Source organism: Geotrypetes seraphini, chromosome 8, assembly GCF_902459505.1.
Source record: "Geotrypetes seraphini chromosome 8, aGeoSer1.1, whole genome shotgun sequence".
Taxonomy (NCBI): Eukaryota; Metazoa; Chordata; class Amphibia; order Gymnophiona; family Dermophiidae; genus Geotrypetes; species Geotrypetes seraphini.
The window spans coordinates 74268185-74285059 of record NC_047091.1 but is presented as its reverse complement, the minus strand read 5'-3'; the positions used below and the strand labels follow the sequence as shown (position 1 = coordinate 74285059).

Below are 16875 nucleotides of genomic sequence, written 5' to 3'. Positions count from 1 at the left end.
GTCATTTGAAAATGCAATACACATTCACTATTTCCTAATTTCTCCCCCATGAACAACTCTTCCACCCCAGAATTCCTCCCTTGAATCCACCTAAAAGTATAAAGTAAAAGTAGAGAATCTTTAAACTCCCTTTTGCTCAGATAAATGGCTTTTGTTAATTGCCCTCTCAGCATTCCCCTCTGCAAAAGGTATATCCCATGTAGGAAAACTAGGAACATCCCTCCCCTTTAGAACCACAGAAGTCTGGAACAACCTCACATCCCCCCTCAGAATTTCAAGCTCCCTTCAATCCTTCCGCAAACACCTGAAAACTTGGCTCTTTTCAAAAATCTAACACCTCCTGCTCTTTGGTACCCTGTCCCTCTTTATCTTCCTAACTCCTTTCCTATAACCCTTCATTGTAGCTCCTTTTCAATCTAACCCTGTAAACTGTGCCGAGCTCTACGCTTGTGGAGATGGCGCAGTATACAAACCTAAGGTTTAGTTTAGTTTAGTTTAGCATTGTCTTCCTCTACCTCTGTTGTACAGCATCATGTAAACCTATAGCATTGTATTAAAAAAAAAAAAAATCTCGCTGATACCCTCTATAAGCACTGCTGTATAACCACTGAGGTACAGTCCAATGACATTAATGTACTATGTCTCTTTTGCAGTGGACTCCACTGGGACTCATTCTCTGTACACTACATACCAGGAATATGAAATCATGTTCCATGTCTCAACGATGCTTCCATACACCGCCAACAACCGCCAGCAGGTGAGCAGAAGCGATGCTAGGATGGAGGTTTAAAGGTCTGGTGTGTCCTGTGATTATAACTTTTTCCTCTTCTGTCTCGCCCCACTCCCAACAGCTATTGCGGAAACGGCACATCGGCAATGACATTGTGACCATTGTCTTCCAAGAGCCAGAGGCGCTGCCCTTCACGCCCAAAACCATCCGCTCTCACTTCCAACATGTCTTCATTATCGTCCGAGCCTATGACCCATGCTCGCCTCACACCTCTTACAGGTGAGCCGCAGTCAGATTGCATGCAAGTGGATAAGATGGAGGAGGGTGGCAGAAAAATAACATTAGAATGAGGTCTGGAGGAGAGGAAGCATGCAGGAGGCAGAAAGAAATAAATAAATCTTGGATTTACAGTCAGAAGAAGGAGGTGCAACCAGAGACTCATGAAATCACCAGACAACAAAGATAGGAAAAATAATTTTATTTTCAATTTTAAAGTCATCTATCTTGACCTCTTTGAAAAAACTCAAAATTTAAATGCTTACAGTGTGCTTTGTGTTTACAAAAAAAATTTTTTTTTTAGATAAATCTTTATTCATTTTTTAAACTCACAATAAGTATAACACAAAATACAATCATTTTATACTTTAACATTACTTATTATATCATCAAATTATATCTTTCATCAAATGTCTCCCCTCCCTTATATCCAACAATTTAATCATAAGCTGAAGAAATCATAAAATATTCCCACCCTCTCACCCTACCCTAGACGTGTATGAACAAAAGGGAATTAATGTTTATTCTATGCAATACTTTCAATCTTTACAGTATCTTGTTAATGGCTCCCAAATAACCTGAAATTTCTTAAAATTTCCTTGCTGCACAGCAATTATCCTTTCTATTTTGAAAATGTGACACAAAGAATTCCACCAAAAGCTATAATTCAGCCTAACCCAATTTTTCCAATTATTTGTAATCTGTTGTATGGCAACCCCTGTCATAATGAGTAGAAGCTTATTGTTATTAGAGGATATTTGACTTTTTGCCCTCATTGACATGCCAAACAATACGGTATCATAGGATAATGCCACCAAGCAATAATAAACTTCTATTGATTATGACAGGAGTCGCTATGCAACATATCACCAGTAACTGGAAAAATTACAATAATCTTAGCTATACATTCTGGTGGAATTGGTTGTGCCACATTTACAAAATGGAAAGAACAATTGCTATACAGAAAGGGAATTATAATAATTTTAAAAAGATTTGGGGACCATTGACAAATTATTGTAATGATTAGACATCATTTTCCACTGACAATATATTTATACAAAGGGGGGAGGGGGGATGGTATAAAGTTCTATTGAAGGTTTAATCAATAGATAAGAATACAATATTTATTATGATATTTTTGATTGAAATTTTTGTAGGAAGGGTGGGTGGGGAAGGAATAAATTTATGTACTTACGATGACAATAGAAAGAAATTCAAGTGATGTGTAAAAGTTTTAAATGATGTAATATTGTCTACTTGTAAGATGAAAAATGAATAAAGAATTTGAAAAAAAAAAGGATAATGCTACCGGATTATCTAACAATTATTTATTTGATCCCATATTGATTTCCAAAAAGCAAGGATTAATGGACAATAGAATAACAAATGATCTAATGTCCCAGATTCAAGATGACAGTGCCAGCATCTATTAGATTTAGAACTATCTAACTTCTTTAAACGAACCAGGGTCCAAATTGCTCTATGTAACAGAAAAAAACAAGTTTGTCTCATAGATGCTGACACTGTACATCTCATCCTCCAAGCCCAAATACGTGGCCACTGAGATGCAGTAATTTGATGCTTGATCTCAATGCTCCAAATGTCCCGAAGACCAGTCTTTGGTTTCTTATATAAAAATCCAGATATTAATTTATACCACTGAGAGGCCTGATGTCCCAGGAAGTCCACCTGAAAGCATAAGATCTGTAAACTATACTGATTACTGAGATTTTTCCATTCAGGGAATCCAACCTGAATGGCCTGCTTCAACTGCAACCATCTATAATTTTGTGATTTATTAAGACCAAATTTGTGTTGCAATTGTGAAATAACATTATCCAAAGTATATATACCCACCATCATCCAATACTTCCAGATGACCTTAAATCTACCAATTTGAATCTTGGAGTTTAGCCATAGGGTCTGATGAGTTGATTTATGAACTGACATAGGTGTTAAATTATTCACATATTTTAAGGTTTTCAATGTATCTACTAGGATTCTATTATCCTTATATAATCTAGGCATCTTAATACTCATCATATGCTCCAACCTCAGTGGTGACATAAGTTGCCATTCCAACCATAACCAGTCTGGGAGATTCTCCATGAGCTCAAGGAGGATCCAGTACATACCCTGACGCAAAATATAGGCTTGATGGTACCTATAAAAGTTGGGAAAATTTACCCCACCCTCTGCAATTGGTCTTTATAGAGATACCATGGCAATTCTTGCTGCTTTCCCCAGCCAAATAAATTTTATCAGAATACTGTTTAATTTCTTATAAAAGGACCCCTGAAAAAAGCAATGGTAACATTCCCATTTGGTAACAAACCACAGGCAGAATAATCATCTTAACTGTTTGGACTCTCCCCCACCAAGACAGATGTAATTGGTTCCAATGTTGAAAACAAGCCAAAACTGCAGATATGTACAACGATGTAGGCAAAATTTATTGTGACAACCAAACTATATATTAAAACCTTTTTACCAAACAGGGGACCCAACACGGTCCGTGTTTCGGACAACCTTCATCAGGAGTCCATGGTAGAAAAAGGAAAAAACATATGTCACAACAAATGTATATAATAAAGCCAAACTGATGTTATGTAACGCCGAGAGTCACTGATGAAGGTTGTCCGAAACAAGGACCGTGTTGGGTCCCCTGTTTGGTAAAAAGGTTTTAATATATAGTTTGGTTGTCACAATAAATTTTGCCTACATCGTTGTACATATCTGCAGTTTTGGCTTGTTTTTTCCTGGTTAGTTTTTTCACTGCAGACAAGGTTGGACTCCCCTCTTTTTGTTTCTATTGGTTCCAATATTCACACATTTCTGTGACTTTTAGCAATAAAGATTTTTCATTTACTTTCATAGTTTCTTCTATTGTACTTTTTATCCATATACCTAAATATTTTATACCCTCTTCCTTCCAGAGAAAAGGGAATGTATCAAATAATCCTTTTGTACAATATACATTTTTATTGTTGGTAGATCATTTTGACTTGGTCATTTTAAAAGTAGCTCGCAAGCCAAAAAAGCGTGAGCACCCCTGCTCTAATTACTTTGCTGCTTACGGCAGCAGCAGCAGTTCGGACTCTGACAGTGGGGACGAGAAGCCAGTGAGGCAGGGGCTGGAAGCGGCGGTGGAGAACAAGGCTCAGGAATGGGTCGGGGCCCTAAAAAGGCTACTGAAACAGGACAAGCTCTTCCAGAGTGTCATGCAACCCTCCTTTCTCAGCAAACCGCTAAACAGTGCCGGCATCCTGGACTGACCAGGATGGTTTTAATTTTTTTTTAATGTTTTATGCTGGTATGTTTCTGTTGGGAGGTGCTGATACCATGATGCGGGAGATGCTATGGGGAGGGGGTAAGGAAAGGTAGGGATAAGCTGATGCTGTGCTACAGAGAGGAGTGGGGGTGTAGGGAAGGGCAAGGCTGATTCTGGGCAGATGGGGGGGGGGGGGTAGCAAGGGAAGGCTAGGACTGATTCCAGGCTACAGGACAATTTATTTATCTATTTTACTACCCCTTTTACTAAACCGCAATAGTGGCTTTTAGCGCAGGGAGCCACGTTGAATGCTCTGCAATAATTGATGATTTTGCCTCTGCAAAAGCAAGGAAGGTCCACTTTACCTCTAAGTGATTTTGTTCACATTTCTGATGTTTTATACCGTTGAAGAAATCTGTTTCAATTTGTCAGTTTACAGAATGTAGGGTATTTAAAGTTGTATTACCTGTGGTACTAATGGCGATTGGAGATTAGGAGGACAGGGAGGTGAAGGAATCGGAGGGGCCCCCTCCTTAATTTCTGCCCTGGGCCCCAAAATGTCTAAAACCAGCCCAACTACACTGTCTTCCTATACTACAAAGGGTACAGTATAAGGTGCTATCAGTAATTCACCAGGCATTGTATTGTGCTGTTCTGGCATATTTTCAGAATTTATTTAACAGGGAGTGTTTTGAGATCAGAAAATGAGATGAGGTTGGCAGTGGATAGAGCGCTACAAATGTACTATGCAGATACCAGAGACTCTATTATCAATAGCTGGAGTAAAACTATGGAATGCTTTGCCAGGTCAATTCTGCCTACGTGCAGAATGTGCTAGCTTTAAAAAGCTATTAAAAACACAGTTATTTGTTGATGCATTAATGTAAAAGGGCTTTTAGTTGGATAGAAGTGCAGATGTTAAGACAGCAAGATTTTAGTTGTAAGATGTATTGGAACAGTCTCCCGGAAGAAACGGTGGAGACAGAGACTATGTCTGAATTCAAGCATGTGGGATCTCTCAGAAAGAGATAATGGCTATTGTGGATGGGCAGACCAGATGGGCCATTTGGACTTTATCTGCCATCATGTTTCTATGTTTTTAAAATATTTTGTATGTCTTTTGGAAACCACCTAGGTTTAGGCGGTGTATAAATTTATAAATAAATAAAAATAAACTGGGTGGTAGTAACTAATGTAGAATTCCTGGCATCCCCCTGAAACAGTGGTCTCAAACTCAAACCCTTTGCAGGGCCACATTTTGGATTTGTAGGTACTTGGAGGGCCTCAGAAAAAATAGTTAATGTCTTAAGAAATGACAATTTTGCATGAGGTAAAACTCTTTATAGTTTATAAATCTTTCCTTTTGGCTAAGTCTTCATAATAATATTGTCATTTATAGCTAAAGAGTCATATGATCAAGAAACTGTTTTATTTTACTTTTGTGATTATGATAAACATACCGAGGGCCTCAAAATAATACCTGGCCCCTGGGCTGCAAGTTTGAGACCACTGCCCTGAAACCAATACATTCACACCTTTTCCTGCACCCCACAGGTGCAAAGTGGCTAGGCTCTCACTGATGGCATTTTGGCCACTCCTAGACATTGGTGCTCCATGCCATTCTAGCTTGGCTTACCACGTTGTGCCAACTCTGTTGGTTGGTGTTGGTGATGCAACTGTAACTTAGATATGATTCAGGTGAGAATATGCACTTGTTCTGTGCTGTTCTTTGAAGATTCTTCTTTCTGTTCTCTTTCCTTTGTAGCGTGGCAGTTAGCCGGACTAAGGACATTCCCCTCTTTGGGCCCTTCATCCCTGAGGAGAACCTCTTCCCCAAGTCGGCAGCCTTCCGGGACTTCCTATTGGCCAAAGCCATCAATGCAGAAAATGCAGCAGAAAAGTCTGAGAAATTCTATGCCATGGCCACGCGCACGCGGCAAGAGTACCTCCGGGACCTGGCCACTAACTATGTCACTACCACCACCATCGAGTCCACTTCCAAATTTGCCCTCATCTCTCTAGGCGGCAAAAAGAAAGAGAAATCCAAGGGGCCGAAAGGGACAGAGATGCAAAGTGCCGGTGCCCTGGTCTGGAGCGTGCATGCCTGGGACAACCGAAGGGCGCTAGAACTGAAATGTCTACTGGGAATCTCGGCTGTCTTTCTGGTCCTTATTGAAGGTGTAGATAGGAGGGTGATCTTTAATTGTTCCTGCCGAGACATCCTTGCCTGGACCTTCTCCGAGACCTCCATTGATATCTATTATGAGAAAGGGGACTATATCTCCATGAATGTGACAGAGGAGCGGCAGGAGGACATTAAGGAAATTGTACACCGTTTGCAGGTAGGATCACAGGGTGGAAGCGGTATCTAAAATGGAGTGGTCACTGATGCTAATTTCATCAGCTGGAGAATTGTGTTTATGGAGGAGGTTGTGATCTGGGAATTAGGGTGTTATGCTGACAATTTTATAACAGGGCACCTAGTTGATACATCCAAAATGGTGTCTATTTGATGCATATTTTATGTAGAAAAAAAACCACAGGCTCACTCCCCCCCAAAAAAAAAAAAAAACAACAAAAAACCAACAACAAACATTGTATGATCTCAAAATAACAAAATACCGTCTCCCCCTCCCCCCTCTAGTTTTTTATTTGTTTTGGGTCCGAGGGCCTTATAGGGTTCTTGCCTACACTGGTTGTATGTAGCTTCATAACTACTTGAATTTTTTGCGATGTTTATATTTTTATATTTAAGACAGCCAAGGACCCTTTAAGACCCCCTGGGGAAGACCCTTTAAGATCCTATAAGACCCCTGAGGAAGGCAGTTTTATTTTACCGAAACACGGCCCGTGTTGGATCATTTGTATTTTATACATTATTTGGGGTTTTTTCTTGTGGGTCTCTTGTGACTATATATCCCCTTTGTGGATTGTTTTTAAATTATATGGACGCTTATTAAACTACAAACGGACACATCCGATCTTCAGTTCCACAATCTTTTGTTGTTTTGCTGCTTCCTTTGTGGAACATTTGGGTGCTATTTGGATTTTGTTGTTTTTATCAAAATCCTGCATGCTTCCAAAAAAAGACTTAGCTTAATATCATCCCATTATCCCACCTGAATTCACGCTTTGAGATTCTGCTTCAGGAATGAGCAGATCAGCCACCCATCATAGCGCCCAACATTTTATTTGAGAAATATTCTATAACCTTTTATGTACCTTTGTAAAATAGGCCCCAGAACAAGGTTCATCAGCATGCAAAAGTCAGAAATTTATACCATCTCTGTGTTTATAACCTCAACACACATCCCTATTTAGTTTATAAATATGCATGTACATCGCTCAAACTACCCATAGAATGCTTACTCACAGACCACTTGAAAGTAGCCCATGTTTTCCGTGCATATACTTTTGTATGTAAGTATTCGGGTGTGCAGTTTTTTTAAAAATCCTTTTCTTAGGTGAAACGATCTGTACAAGTGAAAAAGTTTTCTAAACAGACAGCTTTCAAAGTGTTTGCTTCGGGATGAAGTCTGAGTACATTTCCCCCAGTTCTAAAAGATAAAGTCTGTGGGTCCATTCCCTTAGAATTTTATCTTTGAACATATGAGCCTCTTTTTTTCCCTAGAAAGTATTGGGTCTAGAATTGAGAATGCAAAGGTTGTAACTCTTTCCAATTGTCTTGCTTCAAAACCCTTTCCAGACGAATCAACTTAATTTCACAACTAATAAATGCCCCCTTTTAAAACCGTACTGCAGTTTTTAACACCGACCATGGTGGTAAAACCTCCGATGCTCATAGGAGCCAGCTCAGCTGATCAGAAGGGAAAATGCCCCTGCCGCAATCAGCTGAGCTGGCTGAGACAGGGGACCCACATCACCCTACTCCCTCCTGCCATCAGCCTGTGTTCCCCCCCACCCACCTCCAAAGCACCATGGCAGAAGGGATGCCCATTCTTTCCTGCCAATGCTTAATATTCAGCTCTTATGTTATTAATACTTTGCTCACTCATCAGTTCCAACACTCCCTCCTGCCGACACCCTCTCAATAACTCTAAGCCCACCCTGACATCCCACAGCTCCCATACTTTTGTTAAAGAAAGGCCAGCCAGAGGGATGCTTACTCCCTCCGGCTGGCAGGCCAGCCACTTCAAAATGACTCACCTTCCCCTGGGATCCTGGGATGCATCAGGGAGGGGCTTAAGGCCATGATTGGCCCAGGTGCCTCCTATGGGAGGAGTCTTAGGTATCTCAGCCAATCAGGGCCTTAGGCCTAGGGTTACCAGATGTCCGGATTTCCCCGGCCATGTCCTCCTTTTGAGGACATGTCCGGGGGTCTGGACTGCTTTTCAAAACCCGGCACTTTGGCTGGGTTTTGAAAAGCCTCCTCAATCGTGTCAGGCATAGAGGAAGTCCGCACATGCACGGACATCCTCCCTGCTTGATGCAATTTGCAGACAAGAGGAGGGGCGGACAAGAGAAGGGGCAGGGATGGGCGGAACTGGGCGTGTCTGGGGGGGGGTCCGGATTTTCCAATTGGAAAATCTGGCAACCTTACTTAGACCCCTCACCAGTGCATCCCAGGATGCACCAAGAACATAAGAACATAAGCAATGCCTCCGCTGGATCAGACCTGGGGTCCATCGTGTCCAGCAGCCCGCTCACGCGGTGGCCCAACAGGTCCAGGACCTGTGCAGTAATCCTCTATCTATACCCTTCTATCCCCTTTTCCAGCAGGAAATTGTCCAATCCTTTCTTAAACCCTAGTACCATACTCTGCCCTATTACATCCTCTGGAAGAGCATTCCAGGTGTCCACCACACGTTGGGTAAAGAAGAACTTCCTAGCATTTGTTTTGAATTTGTCCCTTTTCAACTTTTCTGAATGCCCTCTTGTTCTTTTATTTTTTGAAAGTTTGAAGAATCTATCCCTCTCTACTCTCTCTATGCCCTTTATGATCTTGTAAGTCTCTATCATATCCCCTCTAAGTCTCCTCTTCTCCAGGGAAAAGAGACCCAGTTTCTCCAATCTTTCAGCGTATGAAAGGTTTTCCATCCCTTTAATCAGACGTGCCGCTCTCCTCTGAACTCTCTCGAGTAACGCCATATCCTTCTTAAGGTACGGCGACCAGTATTGGACGCAGTACTCAAGATGCGGACGCACCATCGCCTGATACAGCAGCAGGATAACTTCTTTCGTTCTGGTTGTAATACCCTTTTTGATTATACCTAGCATTCTATTCGCTCTCTTAGCGGCCGCTGTGCACTATGCCGTCGACTTCATTGTCATGTCCACCATTACCCCCAAGTCCCTTCCTTGGGTACTCTCATTCAATAACATCCCTCCCATCGTGCAATTGTACCTCGGGTTTCTGCTTCCCACATGCAATACTTTACACTTCTCAACATTGAACTTCATCTGCCATCTCGTCGCCCATTCCTTTAGTTTGTCCAAGTCCCTTTGCAATTCTTCGCAGTCCTTCTTTGTCCGAGCTCCACTAAATAGTTTGTCGTCCGCAAATTTTATTATCTCACACTTCGTCCCTGTTTCTAGATCATTTATGAATATATTAAATAGCAGCGGCCCGAGCACCGAGCCCTGCGGAACACCACTCGTGACCTTCCTCCAGTCCGAGTAGTGGCCCTTCACCCCTACCCTCTAACCAGTTTCTGATCCATCTATGCACGTCTCCGTCCACCCCATGGTTCTTCAGTTTCCGGAATAGACGTTCATGAGGCACCTTGTCAAAGGCTTTCTGGAAATCTAGGTATATGATGTCTATGGGGTCTCCTCTGTCCATCTGTTTGTTAATTCCCTCGAAGAAGTGCAATAAGTTAGTCAAGCACGATCTCCCCTTGCAGAAACCATGTTGGCTGGTTATCAGAAGTTCGTTTTTTTCAAAATGTTCATCGATGTTTTCTTTTATCAGTGCTTCCGCCATTTTACCTGGAACCGAGGTCAGACTTACCGGTCTTTCGTTTCCCGGGTCACCTCTTGATCCCTTTTTAAAGATGGGCGTAACGTTGGCTATCTTCCAATCCTCTGGGATCACGCCTGTTTTCAGGGATAGGTTGCAAATTTGCTGCAGTAGTTCCGCCATTTCCTCCTTTAGTTCCTTCAGAACCCTTGGATGGATTCCGTCCGGACCCGGGAATATGTCAGTTATTAGTTTTTCTATCTGCCTGCACACATATTCAAGGCTCACTTCCATGGATGAAGAAGAGGAAGACTCACCATTATGAAGAGGCGGGCTTGCCAGCTGGAAGAAGTAAGCATCCCTTTAGCCAATCTATCTTCAACAAAGAGGGTGAGAGAATGCCGGCTCAGCTGATCGGGGATTCCCTTGTTGCGATTAGCTGAACCAGCTGCATCTACTTTTAGGTTTTGAAATGTAGGCCTGCATTTTGCTGGCTTACATTTCAGGTGTCTGTCACGGCTCTAGGGAAACGAGTATGGATGCTTAAATATGCCCAAGGCCACTTCTGGGCGAAACCACATCTACGCCCAACTTTGGGTGATCTTAGGTGTCCCTACCCATCTCCCTAGACCCGCGACAATTGCCTATATTATAGGCAGCCTGCCTCGGGGAGGATTTTTCTTAAAACGTGCATCCTGATTGGTTGCCAGATGGTAGTAGGATGCCTACCACCGCCTTCAATCGGGATGCTCGTTTATAGAATCAGCCCCTAAATACCTGTTAATTTATTAATTTATTTATTTTTCCCTCTTCTCATATCTGGATTCCTCCCCATTTTCTCTACTTTTATTTTTTAACATGTGCTATAACCCAGTGGTTCCCAACCCTGTCCTGGAGGACCCCCAGGTCAATCGGGTTTTCAGGCCAGCCCTAATGAATATACATGAGAGAGATTTGCTTATAATGGAAGTGTCAGGCATACAAATCTGCTCCATGCATATTAATTAGGGCTAGCCTGAAAACCCGATTGACCTGGGGGTCCTCCAGGACAGGGTTGGGAACCACTGCTATAACCAGACAAGTGATTTCTTTTTCTCTTTTCTTTTTTGGAGTTTGCCCTTTAGGTTCTCTTAGCATCACGATTAGGACAAAAACATTTAAACTGTAATGTTAAGAACATAAGAATTGCCGCTGCTGGGTCAGACCAATGGTCCATCGTACCCAGCAGTCCGCTCCTGCGGCGGCCACTAGGTCAAAGACCAGCACCCTAACCGAGACCAGCCCTACCTGCGTACGTTCCAGTTCCGCAGGAACTCGTCTAACTTTGTCTTGAATCCCTGGAGGGTGTTTTCCCCTACGACAGCCTCTGGAAGAGCGTTCCAGTTTTCCACCACTCTCTGGGTGAAAAAGAACTTCCTTACGTTTATATGGAATCTATCCCCTTTTAACTTTAGAGAGTACCCTCTCGTTCTCCCTACCTTGGAGAGGGTGAACAACATGTCTTTATCTACTAAGTCTATTCCCTTCATTATCTTGAAGGTTTCATAGTAGATGACGGCAGATAAAGACCCGAATGGTCCATCCAGTCTGCCCAACCTGATTCAATTTAAATTTTTTTTTTTTTCTTCTTAGCTATTTCTGGGCAAGACTCCAAAGCTTTACCCTGTACTGTGCTTGGGTTCCAACTGCCGAAATCTCTGTTAAGACTTACTCCAGCCCATCTACACCCTCCCAACCATTGAAGCCCTCCCCTGCCCATCCTCCTCCAAACGGCCATGCACAGACACAGACCGTACAAGTCTGCCCAGTAACTGGCCTAGTTCAATCTTTAATATTATTTTCTGATTCTAATTCTTCTGTGTTCATCCCACGCTTCTTTGAACTCAGTCACAGTTTTACTCTCCACCACCTCTCTCGGGAGCGCATTCCAGGCATCCACCACCCTCTCCGTAAAGTAGAATTTCCTAACATTGCCCCTGAATCTACCACCCCTCAACCTCAAATTATGTCCTCTGGTTTTACCATTTTCCTTTCTCTGGAAAAGATTTTGTTCTACGTTAATACCCTTTAAGTATTTGAACGTCTGAATCATATCTCCCCTGTTTCTCCTTTCCTCTAGGGTATACATATTCAGGGCTTCCAGTCTCTCCTCATACGTCTTCTGGCGCAAGCCTCCTATCATTTTCGTCACCCTCCTCTGGACCGCCTCAAGTCTTCTTACGTCTTTCGCCAGATACGGTCTCCAAAACTGAACACAATACTCCAAGTGGGGCCTCACCAATGACCTGTACAGGGGCATCAACACCTTCTTCCTTCTACTGACTACGCCTCTCTTTATACAGCCCAGAATCCTTCTGGCAGCAGCCACTGCCTTGTCACACTGTTTTTTCGCCTTTAGATCTTCGGACACTATCACCCCAAGGTCCCTCTCCCCATCCGTGCATATCAGCATATACGGTTCCTTCCTATTATTAATCCCCAAATGCATTACTCTGCATTTCTTTGCATTGAATTTTAGTTGCCAGGCATTAGACCATTCCTCTAACTTTTGCAGATCCTTTTTCATATTTTCCACTCCCTCTTCGGTGTCTACTCTGTTACAAATCTTGGTATCATCTGCAAAAAGGCACACTTTTCCTTCCAACCCTTCAGCAATGTCACTTACATACATATTGAACAGGATTGGCCCCAGCACCGAACCCTGAGGGACTCCACTAGTCACCTTTCCTTCCTTCGAGCGACTTCCATTAACCACCACCCTCTGGCGTCTGTCCGACAGCCAGTTTCTGACCCAGTTCACCACTTTGGGTCCTAACTTCAGCCCTTCAAGTTTGTTCAACAGCCTCCTATGAGGAACTGTATCAAAGGCTTTGCTGAAATCCAAGTAAATTACATCTAGCATATGTCCTCGATCCAGCTCTCTGGTCACCCAATCAAAAAATTCAATCAGGTTCGTTTGGCACGATTTACCTTTTGTAAAGCCATGTTGCCTCGGATCCTGTAACCCATTAGATTCAAGGAAATACACTATCCTTTCTTTCAGCAACACTTCCATTATTTTTCCAACAACTGAAGTGAGGCTCACCGGCCTGTAGTTTCCTGCTTCATCCCTGTGACCACTTTTATGAATAGGGACCACATCCGCTCTCCTCCAATCCCCAGGAATCACTCCCGTCTCCAGAGATTTGTTGAACAAGTCTTTAATAGGACTCGCCAGAACCTCTCTGAGTTCCGTTAGTATCCTGGGATGGATCCCGTCTGGTCCCATCGCTTTGTCCACCTTCAGTTTTTCAAGTTGCTCATAAACACCCTCCTCCGTAAACGGCGCAGAATCTACTCCATTTTCTCGTGTAACTTTGCCGGACAATCTCGGTCCTTCTCCAGGATTTTCTTCTGTGAACACAGAACAGAAGTATTTGTTTAGCACATTTGCTTTCTCCTCATCACTCTCCACATATTTGTTCCCAGCATCTTTTAGCCTAGCAATTCCATTTTTTATCTTCCTCCTTTCACTAATATATCTGTAAAAAATTTTATCTCCCTTTTTTACATTTTTAGCCATTTGTTCTTCCGCCTGTGCCTTCGCCAAACGTATCTCTCTCTTGGCTTCTTTCAGTTTCACCCTGTAGTCCTTTCTGCTCTCAATCATGTTCCCTCTCAATCTCCTCTGCTCAAGGGAGAAGAGGCCCAGTTTCTCTAATCTCTCACTGTATGACAACTCCTCCAGCCCCTTAACCATTTTAGTTGCTCTTCTCTGGACCCTTTTGAGTAGTACTGTGTCCTTCTTCAAGTACGGCAACCAGTGCTGGACGCAGTATTCCAGGTGAGATCGTACCATGGCCCGGTACAGCCGCATGATAACCTTCTCTGATCTGTTCGTGATCCCCTTTTTAATCATTCCAAACATTCTGTTTGCCCTTTTCGCCGCTGCCGCACATTGCGCAGATGGCTTCATCGACTTGTCAACCAGTACTCCCAAGTCTCTCCTGGGATGTCTCTCTGAGTACTGCACCAGACATCCTGTATTCATGTACAAGATTTTTGTTGCCAACATGCATCACCTTACACTTGTCCACGTTAAACTTCATTTGCCATGTTGCAGCCCATTTCTCAAGCGTGTTTATGTCCTGTTGCAGGTCTTCGTAATCCTCCTAAGTCTTCACTACTCTGAATAACTTTGTATCATCTGCACCTCGCTCGTCGTTCCAATGCGGTGGCTCTCTGGTCAAAGACCAGTGTCTTAACTGAGACTAGCCCTACCTGCATATGTTCCGGTTCAGCAGGAGCTTGTCTAACTTTGTCTTGAATCCCTGGAGGGTGTTTTCCCCTATGACAGACTCCGGAAGAGCATTCCAGTTTGCTACCACTCTCTGGGTGAAGAAGAACTTCCTTATGTTCGTACGGAATCTATCCCCTTTTCAATTTTAGAGAGTGCCCTCTCGTTCTCCCTACCTTGGAGAGGGTGAACAACCTGTCCTTATCTACTAAGTCTATTCCCTTCAGTACCTTGAATGTTTCGATCATGTCCCCTCTCAATCTCCTCTGTTCGAGGAAGAAAAGGCCCAGTTTCTCTAATCTTTCGCTGTACGGCAACTCCTCCAGCCCCTTTCATTATTCCACACTCTCAATTTTGGAAATTGTTTTATCACTAGCACTACATACAGCGAGTTTACATCACTATTTACATAGCCATATGGGTAATTTAAAATCATTCTAAGTAGATATACAGTATACTCATTTCTATAACCATTATAAATTTTCCTTCATGACTTTTAATTTCAGTACAATATTCAACCCCTTGAGTGGTTTTTTTTCTCCATTTATAGAAATTTGTTTTCATTTGTATATGTAGGTACTTGTTTTAGAATATTTGTTGATCGGAGTCTAAAAACCTACTTACGCCCACTCGTATGTGTTTCCTATACGTCATTGTGTTGGGCCTTTTAAATACCATCCAAGATTCATGCCTTGGTTTGGCATTTGCTATTTGTCTATGACGGCGTTCAGTTACTCTAGCATTGTAGAAATCCTATTGCATGGTAATTGTGGTAAATCGTTTAAACGCTAACCTCCCTTTTTTACAAAACCATAGCGCAGTTTTTATCACCGGCCCTGGTGGTAACAGCTCCAACACTCATAGAATTCCTATGAGTGTCGGAGTGGTTACCACCATGGCCAGCACTAAAAACCGCGCTACAGTTTTTTAAAGGGGGGAGGGTAAATTTTTTTTATTTATCTCATAAGCAATAATGTTCACTTGGTTTGCCTTTTTAAATATATGCACAGTCAGTTTAGTTTTCTACAACGATGAGTTAAACAAATCGATCCTGATTAAACCTCCAACAATTTTTTAATTAATTGAGCACTTTTTCTGGTTATCGACAAATGTTTGATTGTATCTTCAGAATAGGTATCAGTTTGTGTAATAATCTATTTCATGAGGTCAACTTTATTTACACCTGGTTTGTTTTCATTATGTCATCAGGTTTGTTTTTCCTATTTCACTTGAATTCACGGGTTTTTGGCATCCACTATCTTAAAATGATGGCATTGAGTTGTTTTAGCATGTATGATAATCCCTTTATTTTGAATTGGAGTACCGGTAAGTCACTTCAATATAAATTTACCATCATTTAATAAAAGGCATCGGACCCTAGTTTTTTTCTATACGGTGGTGCTTTGTGCCCAGCTTCCAACAGTGCAAAGCTAGAGGAGTCGGCCCAGTTGTGCCGTATACAAGATGGAGACCCTGTCGTTCTGTGTTCTAGAAATCATTACATTACATTTGTGATTTCTATTCCGCCATTACCTTGCAGTTCAAGGCGGATTACATAAGAATTGTCATAAAATTACTAATTCATCAAAATATGGGAGTGTTTTATAACCAAATAGTTATACTGAAATTTCAGTATAACTGAAATTTCAGTATAACTGCAAAGGAAGTAAACAACTGCGAATCGTTTTAACATAACGTCTTTCAAATTCTATTTTTCACAGTGATACATCTTTACCAGCTTTGTTTTTATATAATCTCCCAATGATCCAACGGATTTTGGGTAGGCTCACCTTAGGGCTCCTTTTTACTAAGCTGCAATAGCGTTTTTAGCGCGTTCAGAATTGCCCTGCGCGCTAAACCCGTGCTACGTGGCTAGAACTTAACGCCAGCTCAATGCTGGTGTTAGCGTCTAGCACGTGCGGCAAAACTGCTATCACAGCTTAGTAAAAGGAGCCTTAAGTTTTACATCTTTATAGAGGTTCACTCAGGATTCACAAAATATTTGTTTACCTTTCCTCACAGAGCATCCATTTTCACAATATTATACATAGTAACTTAGTAGATGACGGCAGATAAAGACCCGAATGGTCCATCCAGTCTGCCCAACCTGATTAAATTTAAATTTTTTTAATTTTTTCTTCTTAGCTATTTCTGGGCAAGAATCCAAAGCTCTACCCAGTACTGTGCTTGGGTTCCAACTGCCGAAATCTCCATCAAAACCTACTCCAGCCCATCTATACCCTCCCTGCCATTGAAGCCCTCTCCAGCCCATCCTTCCCCAAATGGCCATATACAGACCGTGCAAGTCTGCCAAGTACTGGCCTTAGTTCAATATTTAATATTATTTTCTGATTCTAGATCCTCTGTGTTCATCCCACACTTCTTTGAACTCCGTCACCGTT

General features: G+C 42.2%; 1 protein-coding gene across 3 annotated transcripts in view; it reads left to right on the top strand.

The window, feature by feature from the left end:
- The window catches only part of SIPA1 (signal-induced proliferation-associated 1), a 116134-nt gene that overhangs the window by 66696 nt on the left and 32563 nt on the right, over positions 1-16875 (top strand). For all 3 annotated transcript variants that reach the window (XM_033955914.1, XM_033955911.1, XM_033955913.1), the window contains exons 6-8: positions 654-757; positions 852-1009; positions 6043-6619. In XM_033955914.1, coding sequence (XP_033811805.1) covers positions 654-757; positions 852-1009; positions 6043-6619 — 839 coding nt within the window. The remainder of the gene's footprint in view (positions 1-653; positions 758-851; positions 1010-6042; positions 6620-16875) is intronic.